At 37.2% G+C, this 26,716-nt stretch overlaps 1 protein-coding gene across 1 annotated transcript in view; it reads left to right on the top strand.

Moving 5' to 3' along the window:
* The window catches only part of MAPK1 (mitogen-activated protein kinase 1), a 35,820-nt gene extending 10,228 nt beyond the window's left edge, over nt 1-25,592 (top strand). The window contains exons 2-9 of the mRNA XM_075516349.1: nt 7,567-7,749; nt 9,509-9,698; nt 15,623-15,739; nt 17,557-17,671; nt 18,271-18,402; nt 20,582-20,691; nt 21,410-21,537; nt 23,868-25,592. Of these exons, the coding sequence (XP_075372464.1) occupies nt 7,567-7,749; nt 9,509-9,698; nt 15,623-15,739; nt 17,557-17,671; nt 18,271-18,402; nt 20,582-20,691; nt 21,410-21,526 (964 nt within the window). The 3' untranslated portion in view covers nt 21,527-21,537; nt 23,868-25,592. The remainder of the gene's footprint in view (nt 1-7,566; nt 7,750-9,508; nt 9,699-15,622; nt 15,740-17,556; nt 17,672-18,270; nt 18,403-20,581; nt 20,692-21,409; nt 21,538-23,867) is intronic.
* Nucleotides 25,593-26,716: the final 1,124 nt, after the last annotated feature.

Raw genomic sequence — 26,716 nt, 5'->3', positions numbered from 1 at the left:
TGTTTGTTTTCAAAATACTAGGAGTGATCTAAGGAATTCAACTATTAAGTCGTTATTATGTGTGTAGTAAATAGTTTAAAATTGTAATGCTTTGGAAGGTTCCATCAGGTTTTACTTTTCAAATTCTGAAAAATAAAATTGTGCCTTTGTAACCTATTAGAATTATTTGAGTAGATACATGAAAACAAATCTCCTGTAGGAGGTTACAAAAGTGTCTTAAGAATTTGTGGCGTGAAGGGCAATAACCTGTAGTAGATCAGAAACTGCCAAAGAGTAAAATCGCGTATGAGTAATTATTCATTTTTGTCATGGGAGGAAAGAGTTGGCATAATTGTGCCAGAAACCTTTAATATTAGGATTGATTTTGAATGTTATGAGAAAGATGACTGAAAAAGTAGGTGGTAAAGGTGAAGGTAGTGCAGTTAGATCTTGACCCAGTAAGCCTCAGAGGTTAACTAAAAGCATCATAGAGCAGTCTGCAGTGATTACTTGGGCAGTGATCTTGCCATGGACTTGTGATAAAATAAAGGACACTGGTTTAGAAATTATATTTATTTTCCCCCTTGTTGGAAGAGGAAAAAAAATCAACTTTATAAGAAATACAAACAAAACCAGTTTGTTTAGGTATCTTCTGTAATAAAACAAAACCATAGCAGTCATCATTTATTGATGAGGAACAGACAAAAAGGGATTAGGAATGTGGGTAAACTTATGAGGAGTTTGTGAAGTATGACAGTTGCTTTGCAGAGGGGTCATGATAAAAGGTTTAGAAACAGGGATTCATATTTTCTTAGCCCCAAAGCAATAATCTATCCACTGATACTAGAATCTTGACAGATGAAAAACTGCTTAAAAAAGCCCAGAATGACACCAAAACAAAACCAAGATTTTTCAAATAGCATGCAATTAGGGATTTTCAGGTAGGGCTAGGTAAATACTACTGCAAATAGGATCACATCTACTATGTAGTTATTTTAATGTTCTCTTGTGGCTCAGTCTTCCTCTGCTGCCATTTTTGTAGCATGAGATGCAAGAAAATGGGGAGAAATTGTCAGTGAGTTTCCGTGTCTGTGGGCAGCCATATGTCACAGCAGTGCATATTCTTTTTCTTTCCTTGACAAAAACAAGACTTAAGATAAATGTGAGGTCATCCTGTAATTTGTAACTTGAGGTAGTTTTCCGACACACTCAACAAATGGTGGAGAATTCAGCAATCTGATGATGATGAGAAGAGGTCCATTTCTTAAACATTCAAACTTTTGGCAATTCAGCACATAATTCTTGTATCTAAGCTTACTCTGAAGTATCTCGATTTTGAACTCAAGTTTTTTGGCCTTGTCTTTCATTATAAGCTATTAGTGCTTATGCATATTTCCCAAAGACTGAGAAGATAATACATACAGCTATCTTCAATAATCAATGGGGAGTGTCTGTAGCATACCAGTAGATAATTCAAGAGTGCTGAATTACAATTTATTTGACTTTTGTCCCTCAGAGTAGGATGAAGAAGTATGTGGTGCTCGTGTTCTTAAAGTTGTTATCTTTTGTAGCTTGAAAAGCAACTAGAGCCTCAAGGGTGACTTGTTTTTTGTTGGTTTTTGGGTTTTTTTTTTTTTTAAGAATCTAATATTTAGGTAGCTCTCTGTTTTCATGGATCTACCTATGTGGTAGGAATTAGTCTGTAAAACTAAATCTTTAATGGAGAAAGGTAGAAGTGTATCAAGATGCTCTTGTTTCTATAGTTTATTTCCTGAATTTGCAGCTGAGAAGCCTGGGAGATGTTTGGTTATTGAGAACCTCTTCTATTGAGAACTTCGGTTATTGAGAACCTCTTCTAGAGAAAGCTGACAAATCAAAACAAAAACTCTGAGCAAGACATGGGTTGTCTTTTCATAAACTGAGGTCTGTTAAATCAAGGCAAATATCTCTTAATATGAATAGGCACATATTCCTTTTAAAACCAGGTGCTGATTCTGTAAGTTAGTGCTAATAGAAAAGGTTTAATGAATAATATACTTATTTATCTTCAAAAATATTACAAATAAATGGAACAAAGTAACAAACATTTCTAGTAACCATAGGTGTTTACTGTTGGGGACAAAAAGTATATTCAGCGGTATAAAAATGACACATTACTGGATGTCCTCAAATCTGAAACTGTCCTTGACTACTTTTTGACTACTATCCTTTTTCCAGTCTTTTCTCTTTGGTGAAAGAATAATACACTGTGGCTGCTCCTTGTATGTTAATCACCTAGAATCAGAAACTTAATTATTATGAAGAATCTGAAAGGGTTAATATCTGATTATTAACAAAACCCAAAAACAAAGCCAAAAAACCAAACAGTCCCCTCCACAAATCTGCACCCATAACACCACCTTCCCCCACCCCAAAAAATTGTAGCCAACAGTCTGTTATGGTACTGCTGGTTATTACTGTATCATAATACTACATTATTTTTCTTACAGCGGTCTTAAAAATAAGTTTAAGCTATTTGCATTGTAACTTGGTAAGTATCAGCACGTTGTAGAAGTGTCCGTGATTGAGCTAAATGTAGACTGAATGAAAAGATTAAAGATCTTCATAGATCAGCTGGTTTGCTGGGAATTCTTGCCTTTCCTCTCCTGGTTGCAAGCAGAATTATTCAATATTTCAGAAGGATTCTTATCCCTGGATATGCCCTCGGAGTCTTGTTTCCACAGCAACACAAAAGCAACTGATAAAACATCCCTTTTAAACTTCAAATCAGTCTTTTATTTAGGGCTGTAATTAGGATGTTTGCCGGTAGCATTGTGTATTTTTATGTGTATGTATGCATATGCTGAGAGCAGCCTATAAAACAGCCATAAGGTGGATAATCCTAGAAGTGTTGGAAGAATATCCCATGATGGGGTAAGCCTTCAGGCAGCGTGGCAGAGGAGCGTACTGCGGATGGGGGTGCCGACAGAGTAGGCCGTTGTTTTTCAATGGTTATATGAAGAAACAGCCCTCTGTGGGATGTAACTATTGCCAGGAGCTGGCTCCTTTCCTCCCGGCAGCTGCAGCATGCTCTCACTTGTTCCAGTTCTGCTCCGAAATGAAACATGTGAAGAATAGAAATGGATGGAAGAACATGCAGCAGCCATTGTGGGTAGAAGGAGCTAAGCTTTGGCACTTGGCCCGATCTGTCTGGTGAAAAGCTTTCCTTCCTTGAGAAGGAATTAATGGGAGAGGGGCTACATGTCAGAGGTTCATCTTAGCGATTAGTGTGCTGGTTTTTGTAGGCTGCTCAGATACTGCGCTGCACTTTCTGGTCGTTGCATTTGGAAGCAGCCCCACCCTGGGCTGCTTTTTAAAAAGGAAGTTGGTACCGGTGCAGTAGAAGGATAAAACACTGGCTTTAAAAGTTGTGTGGCGCAACTTCTCAGGTTATAAATGCTCATCTGTTTATTTTTTACAGCTGTGCAAGATGTTTTACTTTGTCAAAACTTCATTATATATTTACAAGATACTTAATATTAGGAATGATAAACTGTACTGCTAGGGCTTGTATTGATTTGCACGTGGTGTCTTAAAAGTATCTAAATATTGGTGCTATTGCAGGTTGTCACAGGATAGTAACCACAGCTTGAAATAGGAATAATGTTGTGTATACTAGAGTTGGGCAGTTGCAAAATCTATATTTAAATTTATCACATTACAGATAAATAGCACTCGCAGCTGAATGATTGCATCAGCTTGTGAAGCTGCACATCATCAGGGTGGAAATAAATCCTTCCTTCTGAATATTTAAAGAGTCAGTAACTAGATTCATCATAATGTGAGTAACTGAGTGTTAAAGGGAAAGTTCTTTGTGCAGTGATTGGTATATGTGGTTAATTATTAGAAACTAAAAGCTATAAATTATCGCTCTAAAAGTTGTTAGAATATGAACTGTTATTCCCACTTGACAGATTTTTATCTTCTCTGGAAAAAAGTCTAGATAATTGAAGGTTCTTGCCTTTAGAAGGAGTCCCAGTTAACTGTGTCAGTGAAAATATAAACAGTTGTTGTGAGATTTAGTGGAAGCTGGAAGTCCAGACAACTAGGTTAGACTGTGCACACTGGGACAGCACTTCCAGAATGCAAATAATCTAAATTTAGGACGGGCTGGGTGGTTGGCGGGATGTCTATGTGGAGCTATTCCTTTTTGGACTGTAGGGGGAGCACAGGTGATAATTAGTCGTAAAATTAGATCTCTAATTCTAGCTAAGGCTAAGCAAGATGAATCCTGCGTTAAGTGATAAGTAAGCTGTTATATGAACTGCAGCGAGTTAATGCATCGAGGGTTTGCACTTTTTACAGGTGTTCATTTGCGAACACAAATGGGCACTGTGTGTGAGCAGCATGGTTCTTCAGCAGAGCTCTGGAGAGTGGTGGGTAAATCTGGTGTTGATGGCAGGTAGTGAGGAACTGAGGTAGTGAGGTGTTGATGGCAGGTAGTGATGGAGATTGTGAGGAACAGGGAAGGCTTTGGGAAATGGTTCAGTCTAACCTGTAAAGGACCCCATTTTGTTAGTTTACAGTGTTTCCTAGGTAGTGACGTGGATATTGCTATATGGTTTCATAGGCCAAATAGGTGTCTGATTGTAGCATATGTGCATGAGAGCACACATGACTCTTCAGTTCTACTGAAGTCCAGTCTAATATGTAGCTTTTACAGTTTTCTATAGCATATGTCAAATTGAAAAAGCACTGTTTTTTAAAGGGTCACAGAGTTTACTCAAAGCCATATTTTCTTTGAGGACTGTGACTCTGAGAATGTGAAATGGTGTTAACTTTATAATACAGATTCTCTGTGCACCTGTATTATGCATGATATTTAAAATATTGTACCTAACTACTTGTATGATTAGTTTCTTGCTCATAGGAGTTGAGATAATCTTTCATACATTTAATCGAGTTACAGAAAAGCTCATATTTCAGAAAGTGTGACAACAGAAATAAATCCAGTGTCCCTTTTAATGTTTCATATAGGTAGTATTTCGGTTTTGCTCTCCTTAGCTGAGGCTTTGCAGTGGTAACAGCAATGCATGCTTAGCTACCTTAGTGCGGTGAGATCTTCTGATACAAACAGAAAAATGAGTGTATGCAGAATGTACACTGGAGAGGAAATTGATTGCATCTTTGCTGCAAATAGTCAGCTTTTTTTCCACACTGAATCATCTGTTTTATAGTTGAACCATCTGAAAGCAAAATTACCCATGCTTTTTTAAATAACAGCATAAACCTTTTGCTAAGAAGGTCCTTCAAGAACTATAAGTGAAACAGCTACAGGAGAGGAAGTCTTGGTATATTTAATTGATAGATTCAAGTTCATTGAATCTGTTCAAGGAAAGATGCATATTTTTCATCAATAACCAACTTTTGCTTGAGAATCAATAACTTAGAAATTTATCAACTATTGTAAGAGATGAGGAGCTTTTATTTAAGCAGCATCAATTGGTAAATATTGGCATTTTGCCTTTTTCTGCTCTGTGTAGCTGCTGCTGTCCAGTACTTTGAAAGGAAGTAAGATTCTGCACTGTGGGAGAAAAAAAAAATGCTTAAGTCAATACAAAGAAGGAGGTAGGAGGTTTGTTTATAACGACAAAAAGGTCCCTAGGATTCTTTAATTTCTTTCCCAAATACAGGTTGTTCGTGCTTCAGAATTACTTCTAGGTTTGTTTTCTGCTTGTGACTTACCTTACTGGTATATTGTAAACACCACAGGTGATTAACTGATTAACTAAGAAAATTACTGTAGACGAAGTGCTCTTGAAGGCTATGCCAAGTTCCACTTATGGCACTTTGTTATTATCTATTTTGGGACTTATGAACTGCTAATGTGTTATCTATACATATGTAATAGCAACAGTTCTAATGAATACTTGCTTAGCATGTGGAATTTCAAAGCACCCTGTGGAGCATTTGAGTTCAGTGTTTCTAGAGGCAAATAAATTGTGCAGTCTGTCTGTGGTTATAGACCGGAGTTACAGATGCAGACAGGTCAAAGTGATTCTGCAGAAAAATCATGCAAAAAGGATGTCACTACATATGCATGAGCTGTATGAAGATCTTACTGGCAGCACAAATTCTATGCCATTTTTAATAATGAAAGTGAGAAATGTTAAACACTTTTGCATACAGTGGTAACAGTACTGGCTCAAAAACACCTTGTTGCACCATAAATCTGCTTAGTGGTAGAAGAACCTTGATGTGGCCAGGCATTTGAATTCCTTTTAGGTCTCCTTTTCTAATTGGATTTCCATATTTCATTCTGCTTTACCTGATCACCATATACCTGGACATCTCTGCAGAGTAAGGCCAATTAAGAGAGTTTCAAAGAATGTTCTGGGACTCGATTATAGAAAATGGGTGGAATGTAAAGCCTGTTTGGCTAGTATGTTTATATTTTTATATGAAATAGTTGAGGCTAACAGAAATGTTTAAATGTAGGCTTGATTATTTTTTAATTTCCAAACAATGCAGTAGTGAGCAAAAAGAAATTTGAAAGGAACAAGAATCATGTACACATATTTAAATTCTAATTAATTAAATTACCATATACTTTTAATACAAAGATAAATTATTATAATGAGATTCTTTGTCATTCTTATAAGCAAGACCATAGAAAACATCCTAAAATTTGTAAGGATTCATAACATTTTTGCTAAATAATAACCTGAGTCCAAATTTTAGAAAATTATGTATGTTTTACTGTGCCTTTTTACTAGGCTCAGGCTGTGATATTCTTCATAAATGCGTAGGCATTTTGAACAGAAATACTGAGACTGATTTATTGGTATAGCTAGGAATGCTGTTCTGAGCTTCTGAAATGACAGTATTGTAAGCGTAGCAGCCAGCACGTTCGTTGATGTGGGTCACAATCACCGTATTACCTCGTTGTACTGCTGCTTGCTTTCACTTTATGTGTATAGTCCGATACATTCATTCTCTTCTCAAACTCTGTTAACTTTGGAATTGAACTTGGAAAGGTGTTTTCACAAATTCTCCGTCCCTTTTGTTCTTCCATGTCTGTTCTTTGTGGAGGTGCCAACAGGGTAGCTCGATGGAGGAGTGAAAGGTTGTGGCAATTGGAATTACTTGCAGGAGTTAGACACAGGATGTGGAATTCTGCTGCTTGAAAGATGATTTCTGAAGGCTTTTCTGCGCCCCAAAGTGAATGGGTTAACTCAAGATGAACTTTCTTCTCTTGAACTTTTTGATTACAGCATATAGAAAAAGACTCAAACGTGTCTGTTACACATGCTGATAAAGAAGATGAATACTACTTTCTTTGTTCAGGTACCTGGGAATCAGCAGACTCTAAGTCAGTTGGGAAAGCTAATGACTGGTAGATACCCAAATAGGCTAGTGATAGTACAACAGTATTTTGTCTATTCATCAAACTAAAAGATACGTGCTGCTGTTGCCTCTCTTCATTTGATAAAAATGAATATAAAACAAATGCACTACCCCCCTATATTCAGCTGAATTCGCATTCTTGCTTTCTGAATTGAATGAATTTAATATTCCTTACAACTAATGTTATTGATTCTCTTCTAGTTCTGCCTATGATAACGTCAACAAAGTTCGAGTTGCTATAAAGAAAATCAGTCCTTTTGAGCATCAGACGTACTGCCAGAGAACTCTCAGAGAGATTAAGATCCTACTGCGCTTCAGGCATGAGAATATTATTGGAATAAATGATATTATCAGAGCTCCGACTATTGAACAAATGAAAGATGTGTATCCTTTCAAAGTTTTAAGTTATTCTGTGTAGTTAGTGATGTTTGTCATCTTCTCTGTTTTGATTGTTTCTTCCTTTTCATCCTCTTCCTTACTAAATTTTAATAAAAGTTGGCTTCTATTATTGTAAATTGAAAGGGAAGTTCATAGTGTTTGGTAGGTTTATAGATACATACATAGATTTGATATGTAGGTGAACGCTAGTTTTGTTTGTTCTTTTTCAGGAAAAGAAAAAAATGTTAATTTCTATCTTCCAAGGCAAAGAACTCAACATTGTAGAGATGATTTAGTTTAGTCACTTAATCCTAAAACTATATTTGCTCTTGTTGTTAGATGTTGTTAGAGCTGTTGTTAGAACTGATTGCTTTGAGGAGAAAATAAAATGGCCAGACTCTGCTATCATTGTCTAAAACTTTCTTAAAGAATAGAATGGATACATCTTGGGGGGGGGGGGTGGGAGGAGTGGGTGGGGGTGGAAGTTAAAGCAAAACACAACCCCTGGTTTTGCAGTGCTTCTTGCGTATGTGAAAAGTCTGAAACTGCACAAGGGCACGTAAACATGCTTGATTGATATATGCAAATCTGGCCTTTTTGTTATACTAATTGTTCTTTCATGGGAAGCTTGGCTTTGTGTAGATACGACTTCATGTGGATATCTAATGTACGAAGTAGTCTTAGCTGGGAGACCCTACCTGAGATATAAGGCCTAGTTTAGAGTCAGCCAGCTTAATTTCTCCAAGTCTGTGTGCGTTAGTTCCTACTGGTTTTGTGGGTCTTCGCAGATGTCTGCCCAATAAAAGGCATTAAGTGCATGCAGGCAGAAATTGAATTGAATTTGGGTCAAATGTTTTCACATCATAAATTACCAATATATTATTTGAGTTCAGTTGGTCTTATGTGGGATTCTGAGGTTGCGTTTCTGTGGCCATTTTGACTAATGTAAGTGCATGCTGCCTGTAAAAAGATGTCCTAGTTGTGTGATCCAATCTCAATACCCAGAGGAGAGGCTGGGAACGCCCAACTGGGATGGCAATAGTAGTGTGTTTTCACGAAATCCTATTTCGGTGAAAAGTGATCATGGAACTACACCCCAAGGGCTTTGCAGCCAAATTGAATTAAGGGAGAAGAAAATTTTACTTAACTCCTTCCTGCCAAAGCAGAAAAAAAATCCCTTTTCTTTACATTCATTTCAATCTTAGAAAAAAAATCATCTGACTGAAAATATTAGGATTTAATTCTGGTAAGCAAAGGACTGTTGTGTTCAATATAGCATAATAAATGTATAGTAAAGGAGAACAACAGCTGAATTTTTGAAGTGGAGAGGTGGCAGAGAAGACTGATCAGAAATGATCAGATCTTCTACCTTCATGCTTTTATGCAACTGGAAGCAAGTATCTCAGAAGCTTATTACTCATTAAACTAAACACCAGTCTTTATTTCTTGGCAAGCAGGATAGGAATCTGATCATATTAAGATTCCAGTAAAAATCAGGCTCTAATATAAAGAAATAGAGGTTTATGATGATTAATTTGAGAGGACCACATGCTGATGCCTCTTAATTCCATAAAGGGCTGCATCATGTAACAGGATTGATTCGATTCAAAACTTGTAAAGCAAGAAGCAACTACATAGTTTCATAATTGTCATGAACAGACAAATAAGAGAGAAAAATTGTTACGGAAGTTTCATCTGGTACTGTATGTTGATATCTAACATGACACCATGTTTGTTTTGCTGCCTTACATCTGATGCTGGACAGATACATTGTGCAAGATCTTATGGAGACGGATCTTTACAAGCTCTTAAAGACTCAACACCTCAGCAACGACCACATTTGTTATTTCCTTTACCAGATTCTGAGAGGGTTAAAATATATCCATTCAGCCAATGTGCTTCATCGTGACCTCAAACCTTCAAATTTGCTGCTTAACACCACTTGTGATCTCAAGGTTAGTTGAAATGTCTTACAAATTTTGCTCCCATGGTCTTCATAAACTACCTGCTATAAGCATGAATGCGGTTCTGTTACTGGGGATTAATGTGATTTTTATCCTGGAAAGATTGCTAAAACATATTGGTTTTGATAAAATAATGATTAAGATGGAGTGACTAAGAGCCCACTGTTATGCTGTTTTAAATGCGTGCATCACTGTTTCCATCTGGAGGCTGACTTTGAAACAGCCTCTTTGAGGTGAAAATACTTATCTGAAGCAGAATTGTGTTTACCTAGAAAGTAAACTCAAACTGTGTATCTTTCAAGTCTTGGCTTCTCTGTGTTTAAACTATTAATTGTTCAGTGTTGGAAAAGGACTTCATATTAGTGGCCAACTGAAATGGCGTGTGAAATTTGGTGCTGATTAAATGCACAGCAATTACTTGGAGAGAGAACGTTCCTAATTTACATTTCCAGTGAAGGGCTCTGTACTAGTTAATACTACAAAAGGATGATCTTAGAGCTGTTACGATTCTAGGAAAATGTCAGCTCAATGCTTAGTGGCATTCAGTAAAGCAAACCAAGTGTGAAGAATTAGAACAGAAATAGAGAATAAAACAGAAAACATGCCATTCTGTAACTTTCTGTTGGTTTTGAGTCTTCAGTTCTGTGTGATCATAGTTATCACACTTGGCCGTATGATATCCTTTTAAAATGAGGAGACCAGGACTTCAAAATACTTCTCTCCATATCAGGAAGAACTGATATGGAACCTAGGTCTCCTCTGCTGTAAGGTACTGCTTGAGGAAAAGCAAGAATACAATAGAATTTGATAAAATTGTTAGTGGCATAGGGAGGGTGAATAGAGAAGAGTTGTTCACTGTCTTTACCTATTAAAAAGGCAGCGGGCAGGGAGGGAATGAAAGGAGCAGGTGGCATGCTCAGAGCGAAAGGACAGAGTGGTTAACTTGCAGCATTGTTAAGCTGTGGAATTTGGTACCACAGAGCACTGTAGATATTACAGATAATGTGACTTAAAAAAAAACACCAAGCAGGTTAGTAGAAGAAAAGCTATTGAATGCTACCTCTGGTTTAGAGTCCTGTGGTGGCAAATCCATGGAAGATGAGAGACTAGTAGAAAAGCACTGGACTACAGTGCTTCTTTTACACTTTACATTATGTATTTGCTGTTGGCCACTGATGGAGCAAGATTACGGAGTTTACATTACTTTGATCTGACGTGGTACAACTGTGTTGCATGCTGTGTTGCACCTAATTACACTTTGTTTTTTATAGTAGCTCTAGCTTTCTCATTTAAAAAAAACAACCAAACAAACAAAACAAAAATACCCTCTTCAAAATGTAAACCAGTTGCTGGCTGTACAAGTTTGTCACAATTCCAAGAAAAGTCCTTGCTGTTCATATGCTGGTCCATTCTAAATGCTGGCTACATGATCAGTTTGCTTTACATTCCCACTGCTACTTGTCAGCTTTTCCTAATGCACGGTACTGCTGGACTGGTCACCTCTGACTCTTGCTATGGGATTTCAGCAGCTGTTATTACATCAGATCCCTTCAAGGCATTAACCCCTTCATGAAAGAAGCGGAGTAACATCTACAACAACTGTGCAATAGAAGCAGGAAAGAACGGTTTGAGTGTAGCTCTGTTATGTGCAATTAAAGGCAATAAAATAATAAAAGGCAATGTTTTAACACAAGATGGTCATGAAAAAGGTGGTGAGCTCACTGTATGGCAAAATAATACAATATGACCTTAGTCAGTACTGTTCCAATTTCTTTATAAGATTTTAAAAACAGCATGCCGCTGTAATATGTGCTTCCTAGTGCAGAATATGGTAGTCTGTATGACAGGGCATATGCTTTTTCATAACCTAAAGGGAACTCTGGTGTTGTATTAATACCGCATCTAAAGTTTAAACAACAGAATTGGAGAGAAAACTAGTACATGTTAAGTCGTGTCTGATGAATGCTGAACTTGGACTACCTTGTTTCTTTCTGGGCCATTCTGCAAGTCTGTGTGTCAGCTATGTACACGTGTATGCTTACACAGTTGATTATTGTACATAAACTCAAAACACAGCATACTGTGAAAATGAGCAACTTAAAATCACACTTTCAGAAGAAAGTCTGTTCATCTTCAGTGGTAATGCTGTTAGCCTCTTTCTTTAGTGGTGTTATGAGAGCGAGCTGTTGATCTCCTCTGGAGCTGACTCCTACAGTTTGTAACAAGAGCTCCTTCTTTCTTCTCCCTTAAACATGATCTTGACTTCTGGATCATAAATTCCATTTCCAGGAAGGAAATGTATGAGTCTCTATTGACACAATTTGTCTGGGAACCTTATAGCTTGTCCTAAGCAGCTGAAAGGCTTGGGGCAGAAGTGCAGAACCTAAAGCTGGTTCTGTTTCCTTAGGCTATGCTACAGTCTTAAATGAGACCTTAAATATGACTTACCACATAGTGGATGAAAGTTTGTGAAAGTACATCATCTGACTGAACTACTGTCTCTTGTTATGTATTTTCAGTAAAGATTAGATTGAGAGTCCATGAAAACTACTACCTTGGAATCTCCAGTGAGAGGCCAGGGTAATAAAGATACTGGTCTTCTCTTTTGCAGCCTGGCAGCTTTCCCATGAATGAGATTAATGTATACTGACATGCTACAGGCTGGAATATACTCTAAAATAGTAGCTAACATTTTTAGAAATATTTTCACATGCTTTCATGATTATCTGCAATAATTATCTGCAGGAATTTGACCTGTCCTGCGGTTTTGTAAATCAAATAAGTTACATAAAAACTATAATGACCATATAATTTTCCTAGGCCAGTGGCATTAATATTTCAGAAAATGAGGTCAAAGTTATTTTAAATGTATTCTCAACTAGTATGTTGCAGTGTCTTCAGTGTACCAGTTTACTCTAGCTGAGAATCTACTTTGACTTGGTTAAAACATTAACACACTAGATCAATATTATTTATAAGTAGTGCTTTTCTATCTACATAGTGAATACTCCCAAGTATTAAACATCCAAGAATTGTTAGATACTTTGATAGGCTTGAAAGGAAGGCAATGAGAGAGGGTTTTTTGAGGAAAACTGCAAGTTATTGTCTGTTTCAGGATTTTACCAATTACTCTAGACACGCAACTGTTTCAACTATCATCTTATTAACAGCTAAACTTAATGGAAACCTTTCCTTTCCCTTTTATACAACTACATACATACACACGCACAGACTACTCCATATGACTTCAGTGTATTACTAGCGCTGTTGGGTGTCATTTCATTTGCTTAGTAAATGGTCATATGTACATGATCCTCATAAATCTTCCCATCTGCTTGATAGCTTCATCCAATTTTAAGCCATCTCTGTTTAAAAAAAAAAAAAAAAAAGGCATACCTGATACTGGTTACAAGAACATTGTTTTCAGGAAGTGGAAGCTAAATATATAAATAGGATGCTGGCTTTTTAAAAATTATTTATTTATTTATTTAGCGGGGAAGTTATTCCTTCTCTCTCAGCAGCATCTGTTCTGTCTCTCCAAGGCATGAAGCACTGACTGACTGACTGACATAGCTGGGGCTTTCGTTATGCAGTGTTTTTATGCTCTGCTATGACTTAGTCAAAATGCCAAGAAAATTTTGCTTGTCATTATGTTGCTCTCACCGATTCTTCTTTTGTTTTAGTTCTGATTGAGAAGCCTACCTTCTTCTGGTGCTTTGACTTTTACCAATTATTTTTTGAACAGGCATAGTGCTTTCAGAATTCCCTGGCCCACTCCCCCGCCCTCCCCCATAGGGTAGCTGATCTGTTAACCGTGTTCTGTTGCCACGGGGCAAGAACTGTCTGCCCTCACCAGAGTACGGTCAGTCTCCTTGCTCCGTCCCTTGCACCCGGGACTTCAGGCAGAATGCGGGCCTCTCCAGCTTGTCTTTTATTCTGCCCTGCTAATGCTCCTGGTCACTCTGCAGCCAGTGAGAACGCTGCTGACAGCCAAAAGCCTCTTTCTTGCAGCTTCAGCCTTGATACCTTTCTCACTAATGGTGTTTCTTCTTTTCTGCTTAACCTGTTTCTGCTCTAGTCAGCAGGGGCTTTTTGTCATTTTAATGAGCTCTCTTTGTCATTAATCTTCCTTTCCATCCCATGTGCATTTTTCTACTTGAGAGATTCACAGACACCTTCTTTTACTCGTTCTTTCTCCTCACTGTGGACCGGAGAGCCTTTCTTCTTTTGTCTTAATAATGACAAATCATAGCACTTTGCTTATGTGTAATACTATAATTCTGCACAAGTCTCCTTGCCTATAGTCTTACCTAGCTTTTTTCTGAGGTTAGGAGGAAGAGGTTGCAACAGTTTTGTCTGCCTGCATGATTATTTTCTGAAGTCCATAAAGCTGTCCTCTATGGTTTCTTCGCCTCTGTCTTTACAGGAGACTCTTCTGATTATTTGTACTTACTCTCTTTATGTAAGCTGCTAATTGCACACAAGGCAGCTGCTCTGTTTCCATAGCCTGGGAAAACCTTGACGTGCTTAAAAGGGTTCCTTTTCATTTTGTTTTCCAAGGATTCAGGGCTTGGGGTTTTTTTTAATACGTAGCTAAAGTCAGCCGAGTCATCCCATGCAGCCTGGCTTGTGGATTTCATCATTGCCTCTTCTTCAGTCCCTCTGTTGAACAGTCAGCTGCTGAATCCTGTCTTTCAGATGTAGCTTTTAGTCGGCTGAATCACTTCTTCCTTAACTGACCTATCAATTGTTTCACAGGCTGTCCCTCCAGGAAAACAAAGGAGTGGGTTGCCAGGGTACAGTGAGGTTTCTGTGGTTTTGGTAGGATTATCCATTACAGTCTTTACTGACTACAACATATTATTACTTCACATTTTTAATACAATCAGTGTACACAATTAACTATCAGAGAGTAAACTATTATAAAATGCGTGCATCAGAGGAACCTCCTGTTTGCTACTCCTATGCTTGATGCCTTGTTTTTCTGAGAGTACATATTCTTTCATGCCAATACACTTTATGTGGAAATTGATCATTATCATAAACTGCTATTTGTTTGGTGGTAGCAAAAGCATATGAATGTGCCACTCAACAAGCTTGCCATTTACCTCTTGGAAGGTAAGAAAGGAAGAGCTGCTGTACTCTGGAACACTGTCTGTCTTCACATTTTCAATTGTCTTAATTTCTCTCTGGAGAAAGGACACTAAATAGCTCTGAAAGCCTTGGAGCCTCCTTACCAGAGTATAGATAAAAACATTTTTTCCTTTTTGCTGAACTCACTAGTCTAGATCAGAGTTTATTTTTCTTTTCATGGTTAGATAAAACTATTTTCCTGATACAAGGTTGAGAAATATTTTCATTGGGTTTTTCTTAAGCTCATGCTTCGTTCAGCAACCTACAATCTCTCCAGTCTACCATTATCTCATGATTGGATAGGATGTTTCTCGTGCAGAGATGCAGTTATGATGGTAGCTTTTGTAAAAAGGGGTATTGAACTTTGCTACAAATGTGTTGGTTGGTAATTTTGTTTTCTGGAAATCTTAATCTCTTTCTCTTTTCGTTTTCTGGTAAATTTCTAATAACAGGTTGGAGCAGTATATCTTGCCACCTATCTGGCAGAGGAGGTGTTAAGTAAGTGGAACATAAATTGTGCGCCAGGAACATCTTTTTTTCCCAGACCGTTTATTCTTCCTGGCCCCTGCATGGCCTAATCAGATACTCTTTGTACTTACATCCAAAACATTTTTCTTAACCTTTGTGCAATAATTTGTTTCTAAAAATACAGGTTACCATCCCTGTATTTGTAGGTGTTGCATCATGGGTTGCGGAATGGTGAATTAGTCCTGTTGTAGTATTGGAAGCTGTATGTCTAATGTCTAATATGCTTTTTCTGTTTTTTATTTCTTTAAAACCAGATTTGTGACTTTGGACTGGCTCGTGTTGCAGATCCAGATCATGATCACACAGGATTCTTGACAGAATACGTGGCCACACGTTGGTACAGAGCTCCTGAAATCATGCTGAATTCTAAGGTAAGAACCATAGTGAACTGCTGCGGTGCTTCTGTTGCTGATTATTCACTTGTGAGTACCAATTTTGCTCCCCGTGTTTTTAGGATCAGAATGCATGCATAGTCTTGAGGAAATGTGGTAATGGATTTGCAGTATAGCTACTAGCTTGCAATAAATATATGATTCCAGGTACAATTGTTGGATACTACAACTGAGTAAACATGTGCATGAGCTCCCATGTGTCCAGTTCCTTGCCAATCATGAGACTCCTTTCCATCAAATACTTCTCCACAGAGCAGGGCAGAAGTACTAGCAACGAGAGCATTTTACTACTGTCTTCATCAAGGCTTGCAAATCTTGCCTTAATATTATCTCGACATCTTGATTTAGGTTTAGAATGTATAATGAGGGTGAATCTGATTCTGAAGGCATGTGATCTTTGTTGTGTGTCAATGTTAATTGCATTCCCATAGTCTTAATTAAATCATCCCTTTGGTTTTTTTGTACTTGGAATTATTCTTATGTTCTTCTGTGGCTGTTTTAAGGTATATCCAGTCTCTGTATGGTGTGAGTAATGGGTATCCTTCATAACCTTTGCATTAGTTTCTACAGCCATACGCTTGTTCGCAAAATACCTATGTGACATCTGTGTCTGTATTTTATATTCCTCAAAGACTTTGTTGTTTCTGTAGGATTATTGCTTCATTGGTTGTTGGGTTTGATTTGTTGTGGCAATAGTGTGGCTGATGCACTTCTAGAAAATAGTCATCTGACCAATCGAATTCCGCCCCCCCCCCCCCCCCCAGCTTCTTGTATTTTAAACTCGCATTGAGGCCATAAACATAGGGTAACTTAACCTTGTTTCCGGATATCCACATATATTTATCAGCAGCTTTTACAAGAAAATATTTTGTGTGTTTCTTAAGAGGTGGTCAACTTATAATTTTCCTGGCCTACAGCCCGATTCCTTTTAGAATTACAGTGCCTTGAAAACAAATGGTCAAGTGATCACGTCCTGAGAAGCGGGTGCTGACGTGGCTGTGGGTTCAGCAGTGTTACTCGCTTTTGTTGGAAGCTCCCAGCTAATGGGAGGGGGAGTGGTGGACAGCAGGCTATGGGAGAATAAGGCAAGGGAGCTCATGGGGCCAGGGCTACTTGAGGTGAACTTGCCCCGGTGTTACCCAGGCACTGGTGTAACTAGCGTGCTTCTGAATAAAAGCCTTTTCTTATGGATAACACAGGTTATCCATACCCGTGAAAATATGGCCATTTGTTTCGTTGTTGTTATATCCCATTTACTGTTGTTGGTCTTCTCGCATCATCTTTACTACTTACTTACCTGTTGTGTTTTACAAATCAGCTAACCAACGATCTGTTTTGCCCTTTCAGCCCTTTGATGCTGAAGGCTGTTTACTTGTGTGATATTTAGATCCTAGAGGAAGAAGGATGGCACTTTTTCACATGCATTTAGCATACTGTTAGGAGCTATAGACTTAAGAAGAATAGCTTGTTTCCAAAATTTGTTAGTGTAAATTTGCTATAAAATTAGGGAGTTTCAGAAATTTGCAGTTGGTAATATGTTTAGCTAAACTTAGAGAATCCATTTGGAAAAATGTATCTTGCACGCTTCAGTTCTTGCTACCCCTTTGAAGTAGTGTTTTGATACACAATTGTTAATTATTTCATTCTGTACAGAAAAATCAAACAGCATGAACAAGCATGACTCATCTAAAAAATAAAATGTATTTGCGTGCACTTTCAAAATTTACTAAAGTAACATGTTGCTGCAGTTATGCAAAAATTTCTTTGACAACAACGTGTTTTCGCTTTCCATGCAGGGTTACACCAAGTCTATTGACATCTGGTCAGTAGGCTGTATTCTGGCAGAGATGCTCTCCAACAGACCTATCTTTCCAGGAAAACACTACCTTGACCAACTTAACCATATCCTTGGTAAGCTTTTATATAAAGTAGCATTTCCACAGCCGTCTGTCTCTTCGTCTTTTCTACCAACTAAACTGGTCTTCGTCACTCATCTCTTTCTCTTATTAGTCGCTGTATAATGTATGGATCTGTAGGTGTATCTTCTGTTCCCCGTAGTTATTTCACACTGATTTCTACAACAAATCATTGCTTTGGGGGGCAACTAGGGGATACTTACCACTTTATTTACTACATCAGCAGAGATGTTTTTAAAATTTAAAAAACAAACAAAACAAACAAAAACCAAAACAAAAACCCGCTCAAATATACTATTAGGTCCAGGTCAAATTTTTTTCAAAATTTCTATAGATATGCCACTTAATTGGATCTTTTAAACAGATTACTGATCATTAGAAAACTCAAATGCATTTGTTTATTTACAAGAAAAAATAACTTAAACCTTTTTAGTAAAGGTTTCTAAAAAAATTCTAAGGTATTCTGTACTCTTAAAACATTTAGTCTGAAATCTTCTCCCCAGCAGTTTTAATATTGAGTTTTAGCAGATGTGATATAACCGTTTTAATGTGCTTTTCTTAGAATACAGTACTGTTTGCATTTATTTTTTTTAGGTATACTTGGATCCCCTTCCCAAGAGGATTTGAATTGTATAATAAATTTAAAGGCCAGAAACTACTTGCTTTCCCTACCACACAAAAATAAGGTACCATGGAACAGGCTGTTTCCAAATGCTGACCCCAAAGGTATTTTATGCTCTATTACATTGTATCAGATCTTCAGAAATGGAAATGAGCACCAAAAGTAATGGCAGGATGGGATTTTTAAAACCACCCTGATAATTTATCTTTATGTGTATCGGAAATAGAACATGCAGGTCCCTTAAAACAGCAATATAAATCTAATATAAAATCATAAACCAGCATGAAACCCTCATACTAGCTTATCTTTTTAAAGCAGTTTTTAGTAACTCTAAGATTGTGTTGTGGTGTTTGATCTTTAACTTACATGTAAAACAAATGCTAACTCTTGTTACTGTCTTCGAAAGCATGATACATTACTCAGGTACTGAACATAGGCATTGGATTTTGACATAGGCATCAAACAAATCTTGAACTGTGTTTCTAAAATCAGGTATGAGATAGCTGCCTATTGCTGAACTCAGTATAGTTTGTGCAGACTGCATGTCAGTCCTAGATCAAACAGGAGAATATCAATCAAAGGATGGATCCTTCAGCAGTATGAAAGGTTAAAATTTAATGGGTAAAAAAATTCAGTTATGATAAGTGGAGCAAAAGTTATAAAAGCAAGGAATGTAATAATTGTTGCCTTTGTTAACAAGGCTTTAGTAAAGGGTAAATATGATTTTGTTGTGCTAGATAGCTATTGACTTGCCTTTTCAACTCTACTTCATACAGTTCAAGGGTGGCTGCATTCACAGTACAGTGCTCTCTTACCTGCTCTGACACAATTCATAAGTCACTTTTTTTTTAAACTGGTATGATAATTTACTCTTAGTGAATATGATCAGGTACGGAACTACCATGTTAAAACTGATTTCTGCAGATGGAACTCTGTAGAGCTGATTATCCTTATCATTGAGAGAAACAGCAGTGATTTATTCTGCTTTTATAATAGTGCTCATCAATGTGAGAATTTTTACCGTGGGCTTCTGACAGCTCAAATTGTAGCAATGCTGATTTGCTTAGCTGCTAGGGGAACGTGCAGTTTGCATGACTTCTGCAACACCTCTTCATCTAAATCTTCAGAATAGCTTTGACAGAGCAGTTTTTGAAAAAGCCGTTTGTCAGTCATTTTGGTAAAAAGCATTATGCACGACATGCTTTAGCATGGAGTGAGAATGTGAGTTTCCAGTGTTGAGAGAACCGCATCAAAATATTTAACGTTAATTGCTGTGCGAGTTTGCAGCTTTTTCAAGCTGCCATTGAATGCAGTGGTAAAGTTCTATCTCTTCTGCAATGCTTGGTATGCATCTTATCCTGATGCAAAGCTACAACTGCTTTACTGCAGTGAGAAGCCTCTATTTAAGTTCTGTGTCATAAATGATGTGGTGAGGAGAAGAAATGGAATGGAATTTAGGATACTGAAGATATGTTCAGGCTTCTTGCTACTATAATAATTCTGTTTTCTTTTCTTGGGGAAGGAAAATGTGTTATAATCAAAGTAGCTGAGCAATTGCAGTAACTCTGACTTACAACATTTGTCCAGAATTTCGTCAGACCTCTCTCTCTGTCTTACTGGATCTTCAGGTTCTCCATGGATTCTTTACGAGTTGTCTTCAACAGATTTTACCTGAATCTCATGAATATATTTGCATCTTAGCTGGAGAGTATCTTCTGGGCTGCTAGTTATGCTGTAATAGTTCACTGATGATCTGGAACTCCTAATGACTTCTGGATGACATTTTCATTATTAAACAGACAAGTTCTCTTCTCAGAACATATTCTTGATTACTTACTCATTTCAGAAAAGCTCTCTCTTGATTTGGATTTTTGGCACAAAAATCCAAAGCATCTATTTGAGTGAAGAAAAAGCCTGATCTATTCAATTTCTGCTGTAGTTAAAACCAGATTGTACCATAGGGTTCTATGCATTTCTTCCCTCGACATTCATTCTGACCCTGAAGGGCCTTTGAAAGGGTATACCTCTGCTAGGCCAGATCGTGCCAAAGGCAACTGCAACCAGGGAATGCCGATAAGACGGGCAGACGAAGATACGCTGCCCAAGTCACAGGAAGCAGTTGGCTACCTCTGGTACTGCTACTGCAGCAGGGAGATCCCAGCTGTAAATTGAAATTAGCACAAAACTTAGGGTAGCATGTATTGTCTATGTCATATCAGTGTTTATAACACTTCGTACTTTCGAGTGTGTCTTAAACTCTTGCTCACTTTTTTTTCCTCTTAGCACTTGATTTGTTGGATAAAATGTTGACCTTTAATCCTCATAAGCGGATTGAAGTCGAGCAAGCTTTAGCCCATCCATATCTGGAGCAGTATTATGATCCAAGTGATGAGGTAAAGACGTTGTTAAAATGTAAATGTTGATTAAATGATGCAACAGGTTATTCTCTTCATTAGTTTAAGGACAGTGTTTCTACTGCTCTAATGGAGTTGAAGAATGAAGTGCATCAATTTACCAAAACTTTGTATTTCTTGTTCTAGTACAACATTTTGGAGGCACAACACAATAAATAGATGCTAAGGTGTACTCTCCTGAAAATGGAACTTCTCAGCTCTCTATGGTCGTTTCATAATGTCTGAGAGAAAGGAGAATAACTGAGTTTGCCATCAGATTATGCATTTAAAACCCCCCAAATCTGAACTCACTGTAGTTTCATCTACAGTTCTAATGAGATTTCAGATTACTTTTGGTGAAGAAGTAGGGGAGGAGGAAATAAGCTTAGTTTTTTCGTAAGGGACAGGTATGTTTATTCCGAGAAATACAAATGTTTCAGATAATTTTTCTTCAGGTAGATGTTATGAGCCTTTAACAAATATTTTAACTTGTGGTTTAGATTTGAGTAGCTACTTACTATGGTTTCATTTAAAAATTTGGTACTAATGTATGAAGCACACAAAGGACTAATAGAATGAGTTCTTCCTTGAAGACTGCACAGTATTAGATGGTTTTGTCAAGTGCATTTTCAGCTTTTTTTCCCCACACAAGGGGTACATGAAATTCAATGGAACAGTAATATTAAAATAAGTAATAATGTTTCTTTATATTATTAAGCCTGTAGCTGAAGCACCCTTCAAGTTTGATATGGAGTTGGATGACTTGCCGAAGGAAAAGCTGAAAGAACTGATTTTTGAGGAAACTGCTAGATTCCAGCCAGGATACCGATCTTAAATTGTGCATAGGTAAAGTCACAGCAATACGAAAGCACTTGGGCAGGGGGAAGAATTTTGGAACTTTGCTAGCACTAGTGAAATGTAGAACTTACCTTTTCTATCGATATGATAACTAGCTGTTAAAGGATAGCTTTGTGCTTATTCATTTGACCTCAGTCCTATTCTGTTACTGAAGAAACTTTAGTTTTGCCTACAACATTGAAGTGTCTACACGGAAGCTAGGCAATTGTCTGAGATGTTTACCTAGTTTTTAGGTTACGTTGAAGGAATAAGAATTACATTTAAATAGTGCTTCTCAGAATAAAAGCTATGATAACACTTTGAAATGCAAATTTTATTCAAAACCATTTTAAGGGGGCAGCGTTCTCCATACTTGACAGACTATTTTGTCATATGGCTGCAAATGCTTTTAAAAAAAATTTTGCCTTAAATGTAACGTACAGAGGAGAAATCTCTTAAAGTATTTTAAAAGGGGGGGGAAAACCCCATGAAGCTTCAGTATGATTTAACTTCAGTTTTAAGTACCTCTGAAATAGTGTGAGGAAATAAGAATAGGTATCTAAATATTCATAAATTAGTTATGATTAATCTTCCTAATCTTTTAAAGATTTCAAATTTTAATTTAAAATGTAATGTACATTTATTTCATTGTCATTGTCATCAGAGACAATTCATTGTCTCTGACTTTTTTTTTAAATCAATGAATTTAACTGATCTTCATATACCATGAGGCTTGCAAGTCTCAGTAGTTCCATACAAAATTGGTCAAATACTGACTTGAATAATTTTTGTAATACTTGTGAAACTTCTGTGATACTAATAAAGTATCAGTTTTGTGATGGGAAAAGAAAAACAAACCAGCGAAGACAGCCTAATCTAGATTTTCTGTTTTATGGTCTTTAAAGCAGTTTCTCTGCTATTCTCCATCAACAGCAGAGTTCTACAGTCACTGCTTTTTGTTGGCAGTTCCAGCAGAAAGGTTAAGCTTTGAGCCAGTGAACTTCCTCACTGCAAGAAATCCGTGGCTCTGATAGCAGCATGTAGAAGCTTTGCTGCTTTGCTATGAGCAATAATTCTTCTGCACTAAAAATGGGATTTCAGTTTCTGCGTTGCATATACCCCCAGTTTTTTATTTAACAATGAATTCATAGGAAAGAAAGACAAAGAAAAAAGTGGAGGAAACTTTTGAAAATACAGTTTTTACTTCAATAGGGTACATTCTGTTGCCACTGGCTTGAATATTCAAATGTATGGAAGTTCACAAATGAAGTCATTTTGATCTTTAGAAATACTGCATTTTGTTTATTTAAGCTTACTAGCTAACAATTGAATCTATTTTAATAATTAAAAGTTAGGTAAATCTGAGGTTCACACATCTGGCTCTTATTATTAGCTGGGCATTGCCAACTGAATTAGACCTGGGACACAGTAACACGTGTGGTGCTTGTTTCCCCTCTGTGTTTTCTAAAGCTAATTCTGTACAAGAGGCACTAGCAGTACATATACACATTCTGGAAGAAAATGACATCAATTTTTAGCAGTAAGATGAAACCCATACTAATAGGCCGTAGTATGAAGGAAGGAAGGGAGAGCAAATAGCTAAAATTGTGGTAAATCGTAGTTTATGTCTCTCCTGCTTACCTCTTTGCCCAGAAAGTACTTACCTAGGTTGTATTAGGGATTAAGGGATAAAGGGATCAGGGATAATATCAGTGATCGGGTGCTAATAGAAATTTCTGCTTTGCTAAAAATGTTACCTTTTAAATGCTACTATGAAGAGTTGATGTGGCTGACATGATACTGAAATTTAAATATTGTACTCAGCTGGGTAATGGTATGCTGGTAATTTGTCCTAGTTATTTATGGTTAGAATTATTAGCTATTCCACATCACAACAGTTTAAACATAAATAGTTGACATCCTAGTGGAGGCCAATCCCCAGGAGTTGGCTTAAAATGGACAGTAACGGTCTCTTCCTGTGCATTTCTAGTCCCCCTACACACCCCCTGTACTTTATCAGCTAGCTCTTCTCCATGTGTTATTTCTTGAGATTCAAGACTTCCCCCTTGACTGTAGTTTTTGGGATTGAGAAGCAATGTGAAAATAACAGATTCTTCAGCTGACCAAATAATGTACTTCATTCATCAGTTGTGATTAATCTTCCTAATCTTCTGAAGATGTAAAATTTTAACTTAAAATGTAACATACTGATATTCACTGTCTCTGACTCATGGTAAACATAGCATACATAAAGCATAGAAATAGGAAAGTATGCTTGTTTTAAAAGGCGATGTTAAAAACTTTCTTCACTGAAATATGTCTCTGCTCTTTTTTTGTAGGACAAGGACTTAAAGGACTGGGCATGCTCAAACGTTGCTGTTCCTCTTCCCAGTTCTTTATTGTTGGTCATGTCTTGTGGCCTCTCTCAGCTTATCCACTAACTCCTTTGAGCCATTCAGGAGGGCAGTTCCTGGTAGTTTTGGCTTTTCATGCTTTCAATGAATCTTTTAAGCCTGAAGAATTGTAATTGACACTCCTATGCGTAATGCCCATTGTTGACCTGTTGCAGTACTGTACTGTAAGTGCACCTACTGCTGGCCGTGTTTTAACTGCTTGCTTTCTGGTTTGAAAGATGCAGTGGTTCCTTTCACTCCTGGATCAATATCCAAGAAGATAATTCATTAACCTGTAAGAAGTTTACACCATGAACTATGTTTTTTTGACTTTACTGAAGTCGCTGGCATTTTTTTTTTTCTTTAGAAAAGCTACTATTCAGGGCACTTTAAGTCAGTGACATCCCAGATTTTTTTGCACTTCCTTTTTAAATAGAAATGGTTAGCATCCAGCGGAGTTGATACCATTATGCTATGGATTACAGCATAAGTCGTGTTCATGTTAATCTTGCTTATGCACTTGTTTGGGTGTCCTGTGCTGTACATACAGGTATTCTATACAGCGTAAGAGCCACATAGGAACCCAACTTAATTGAATTCATCTAAGAAATGTTTTTTCCACGTATTGACAAAACTTGTACCTTTTTCTCCCTGCCTTTTCTAAAAGAGATCATTTAAAGTTTAACCACGTTGGAGGCATAGTACTTCCAAAGTTCATACCATGTAGTCGTGTTTATAAGACTTGTGCAAAGAGAATGAGTGGCAGCTCGCCAACTTATATTTACTCACCGTGTGGTGGAAGATTAACAAAGAACATAGTGGCATGATGACCTAATGGTGAATGCCTTTCTCTGTGGAAGGCATCCACATGTGGTGGCAAGCGAGAAACCAAAATACGGTGTTAATAAACTCAGTCTACATACTGCATACCAGTGAAATGCTTCAAATGAGGATTGATAGTTTTTACATTTGAATCTAATCACTGACATTCAGAATTTTTGCAGAGAGGAACACTGCATCTTTAAATGAGAAAGTTTGATTTTACTTTTGCTCCTACAGCATGTCAGCATCTCAAGTTCATTTCTTGCAACCTACACTATGGTGATTTGTAATCAAGCCTCCATGAGCTCGTGACATGAAGTACTGTTCTGTTGTCAAGTACTATCAAACTTTTCTGATAATGCTGAGTTAGGACAACCAAACAAAGCTAGCACTAAATAACGTTTAAAATTGTATACCTTTTAATGATCTTTTCAAGTATTTGTTACTGAAATTGTATAATGTGGAGTTTACTAGGTGTTATGTTCCAGTGCAGTGCCTCCTTTTCTTTCCCCACTGCTCTCTGTGGTGAGAAATTTGCCTTGTTTAAAATAATTACTGTGCCCTCGCATGACTGTTAAAGCTTTCTGTGCAAAGATGATTGTCTAAGTGCCACATGCCTATGATTGAGAAAAAAATAATCTATTGTTACCTCTGAGTTGTGTTCAACTGAAATGCTATTCAACAAATAATTTAGGAAAAATAGTTATATTTTTAGCTTTTCATATCTCTGCTGTCTTTTTCTCATTTTAGTTTGGCAGCAGTGAAGAATGGATTGTATAAAGACTGCTTGCTCATATGAACAAAATGCACTTGTAATTCCTGGAAATAAATTTAAATCTTCTATCTTCACATTAACATTAAGAATTAGTTTTTGGTTTCCTCTTGGGTAATGTGTTTGAATGGAAATCAGGTTCAATTGCTACTGTAGTATCTAAGGATGCTTGCTGGTTAATAACTCCAGGCTTCCTCATACCATTTAGTCTGCTTTTCAAAGAAATCTAGAAAGCCATTAACTTAGACTTCAATAGATAAGGGTGCTTACAAGATTCCATTTCAAGTTTTTCTTTTTCCTATACTTTAAGTGTTAGTCTGCCAAAACCAATTTTTAATAAGCAAGGGTTCGTCACTAAAGGGCATTTTCTATTAGGAAGTTCCTGTGGTACATAAATCTCTGTTGTGGGGAACATATTAGGAGCATTGTCAGGACACTGCACAAGTGATCATTGAATTGTGGTATGGAAGCTATGCTAAAAACATTTCTATAGAAATACGCACTTGACTGTTGATACTAGTGTAGAAATTTCTCTTGACGTTTCTACACATCTTTACCAAAATGCTTTTCTCACTCAGTTTTGAAAAGTTGAAATATTTCTAGAATCTCTGCTACGTGTACGATCATCATTACTACAGGAATCATTTTTGGCATGGTTGGAAAGATGACTGTTACTGAAATCAGTTTGTAACACCTCAGTTCTCATTTATTAAGGAAGAACTTTGGCAGCTTACTTCATCCTTCTCTTTCCCAATTCTTTTTTTAATACTTTCTTTAATTTTGGATTTCTGGGGAGGTGTAGACTTACCCTTGCATTCTCTCTCTCGGAATGAGAAGCCGAGGGTTTGCTTTACCTAACATCTGGTGCTTTCGGGCTTTCTTCCGTAGCTATCCTTGCTGAATCCAACTGGCATCCATTGGTATCGGTAACCACATTCATCGATCTCTTATGAATTCAGTAAACATTGTTGGGTTGAATTTGTTGATGCGTCAAATGCAGAAGCATGGGGTTTTTTTTGGTCATATTTTGAAAATAGTTTAAAAGGAGGTGCCTATAACAACACTGTGTTAGGTCAGTTATTTCATCATTTTACATTGATTTTTTTCTTTATGTAGTTTTTATATTTTAGAGCGGAGAACAGCAACTCTTAGTCGAAGTAACATGCATATTTTGTGGTAAAGATGTTTTGGGAATAAGGAA

The sequence above is a fragment of the Mycteria americana genome, chromosome 13 (genome assembly GCF_035582795.1).
Source record: "Mycteria americana isolate JAX WOST 10 ecotype Jacksonville Zoo and Gardens chromosome 13, USCA_MyAme_1.0, whole genome shotgun sequence".
NCBI lineage: Eukaryota > Metazoa > Chordata > Aves > Ciconiiformes > Ciconiidae > Mycteria > Mycteria americana.
The sequence above is the reverse complement of the archived record's forward strand: the minus strand, read 5'-3'. Positions and strand labels throughout refer to the sequence as shown.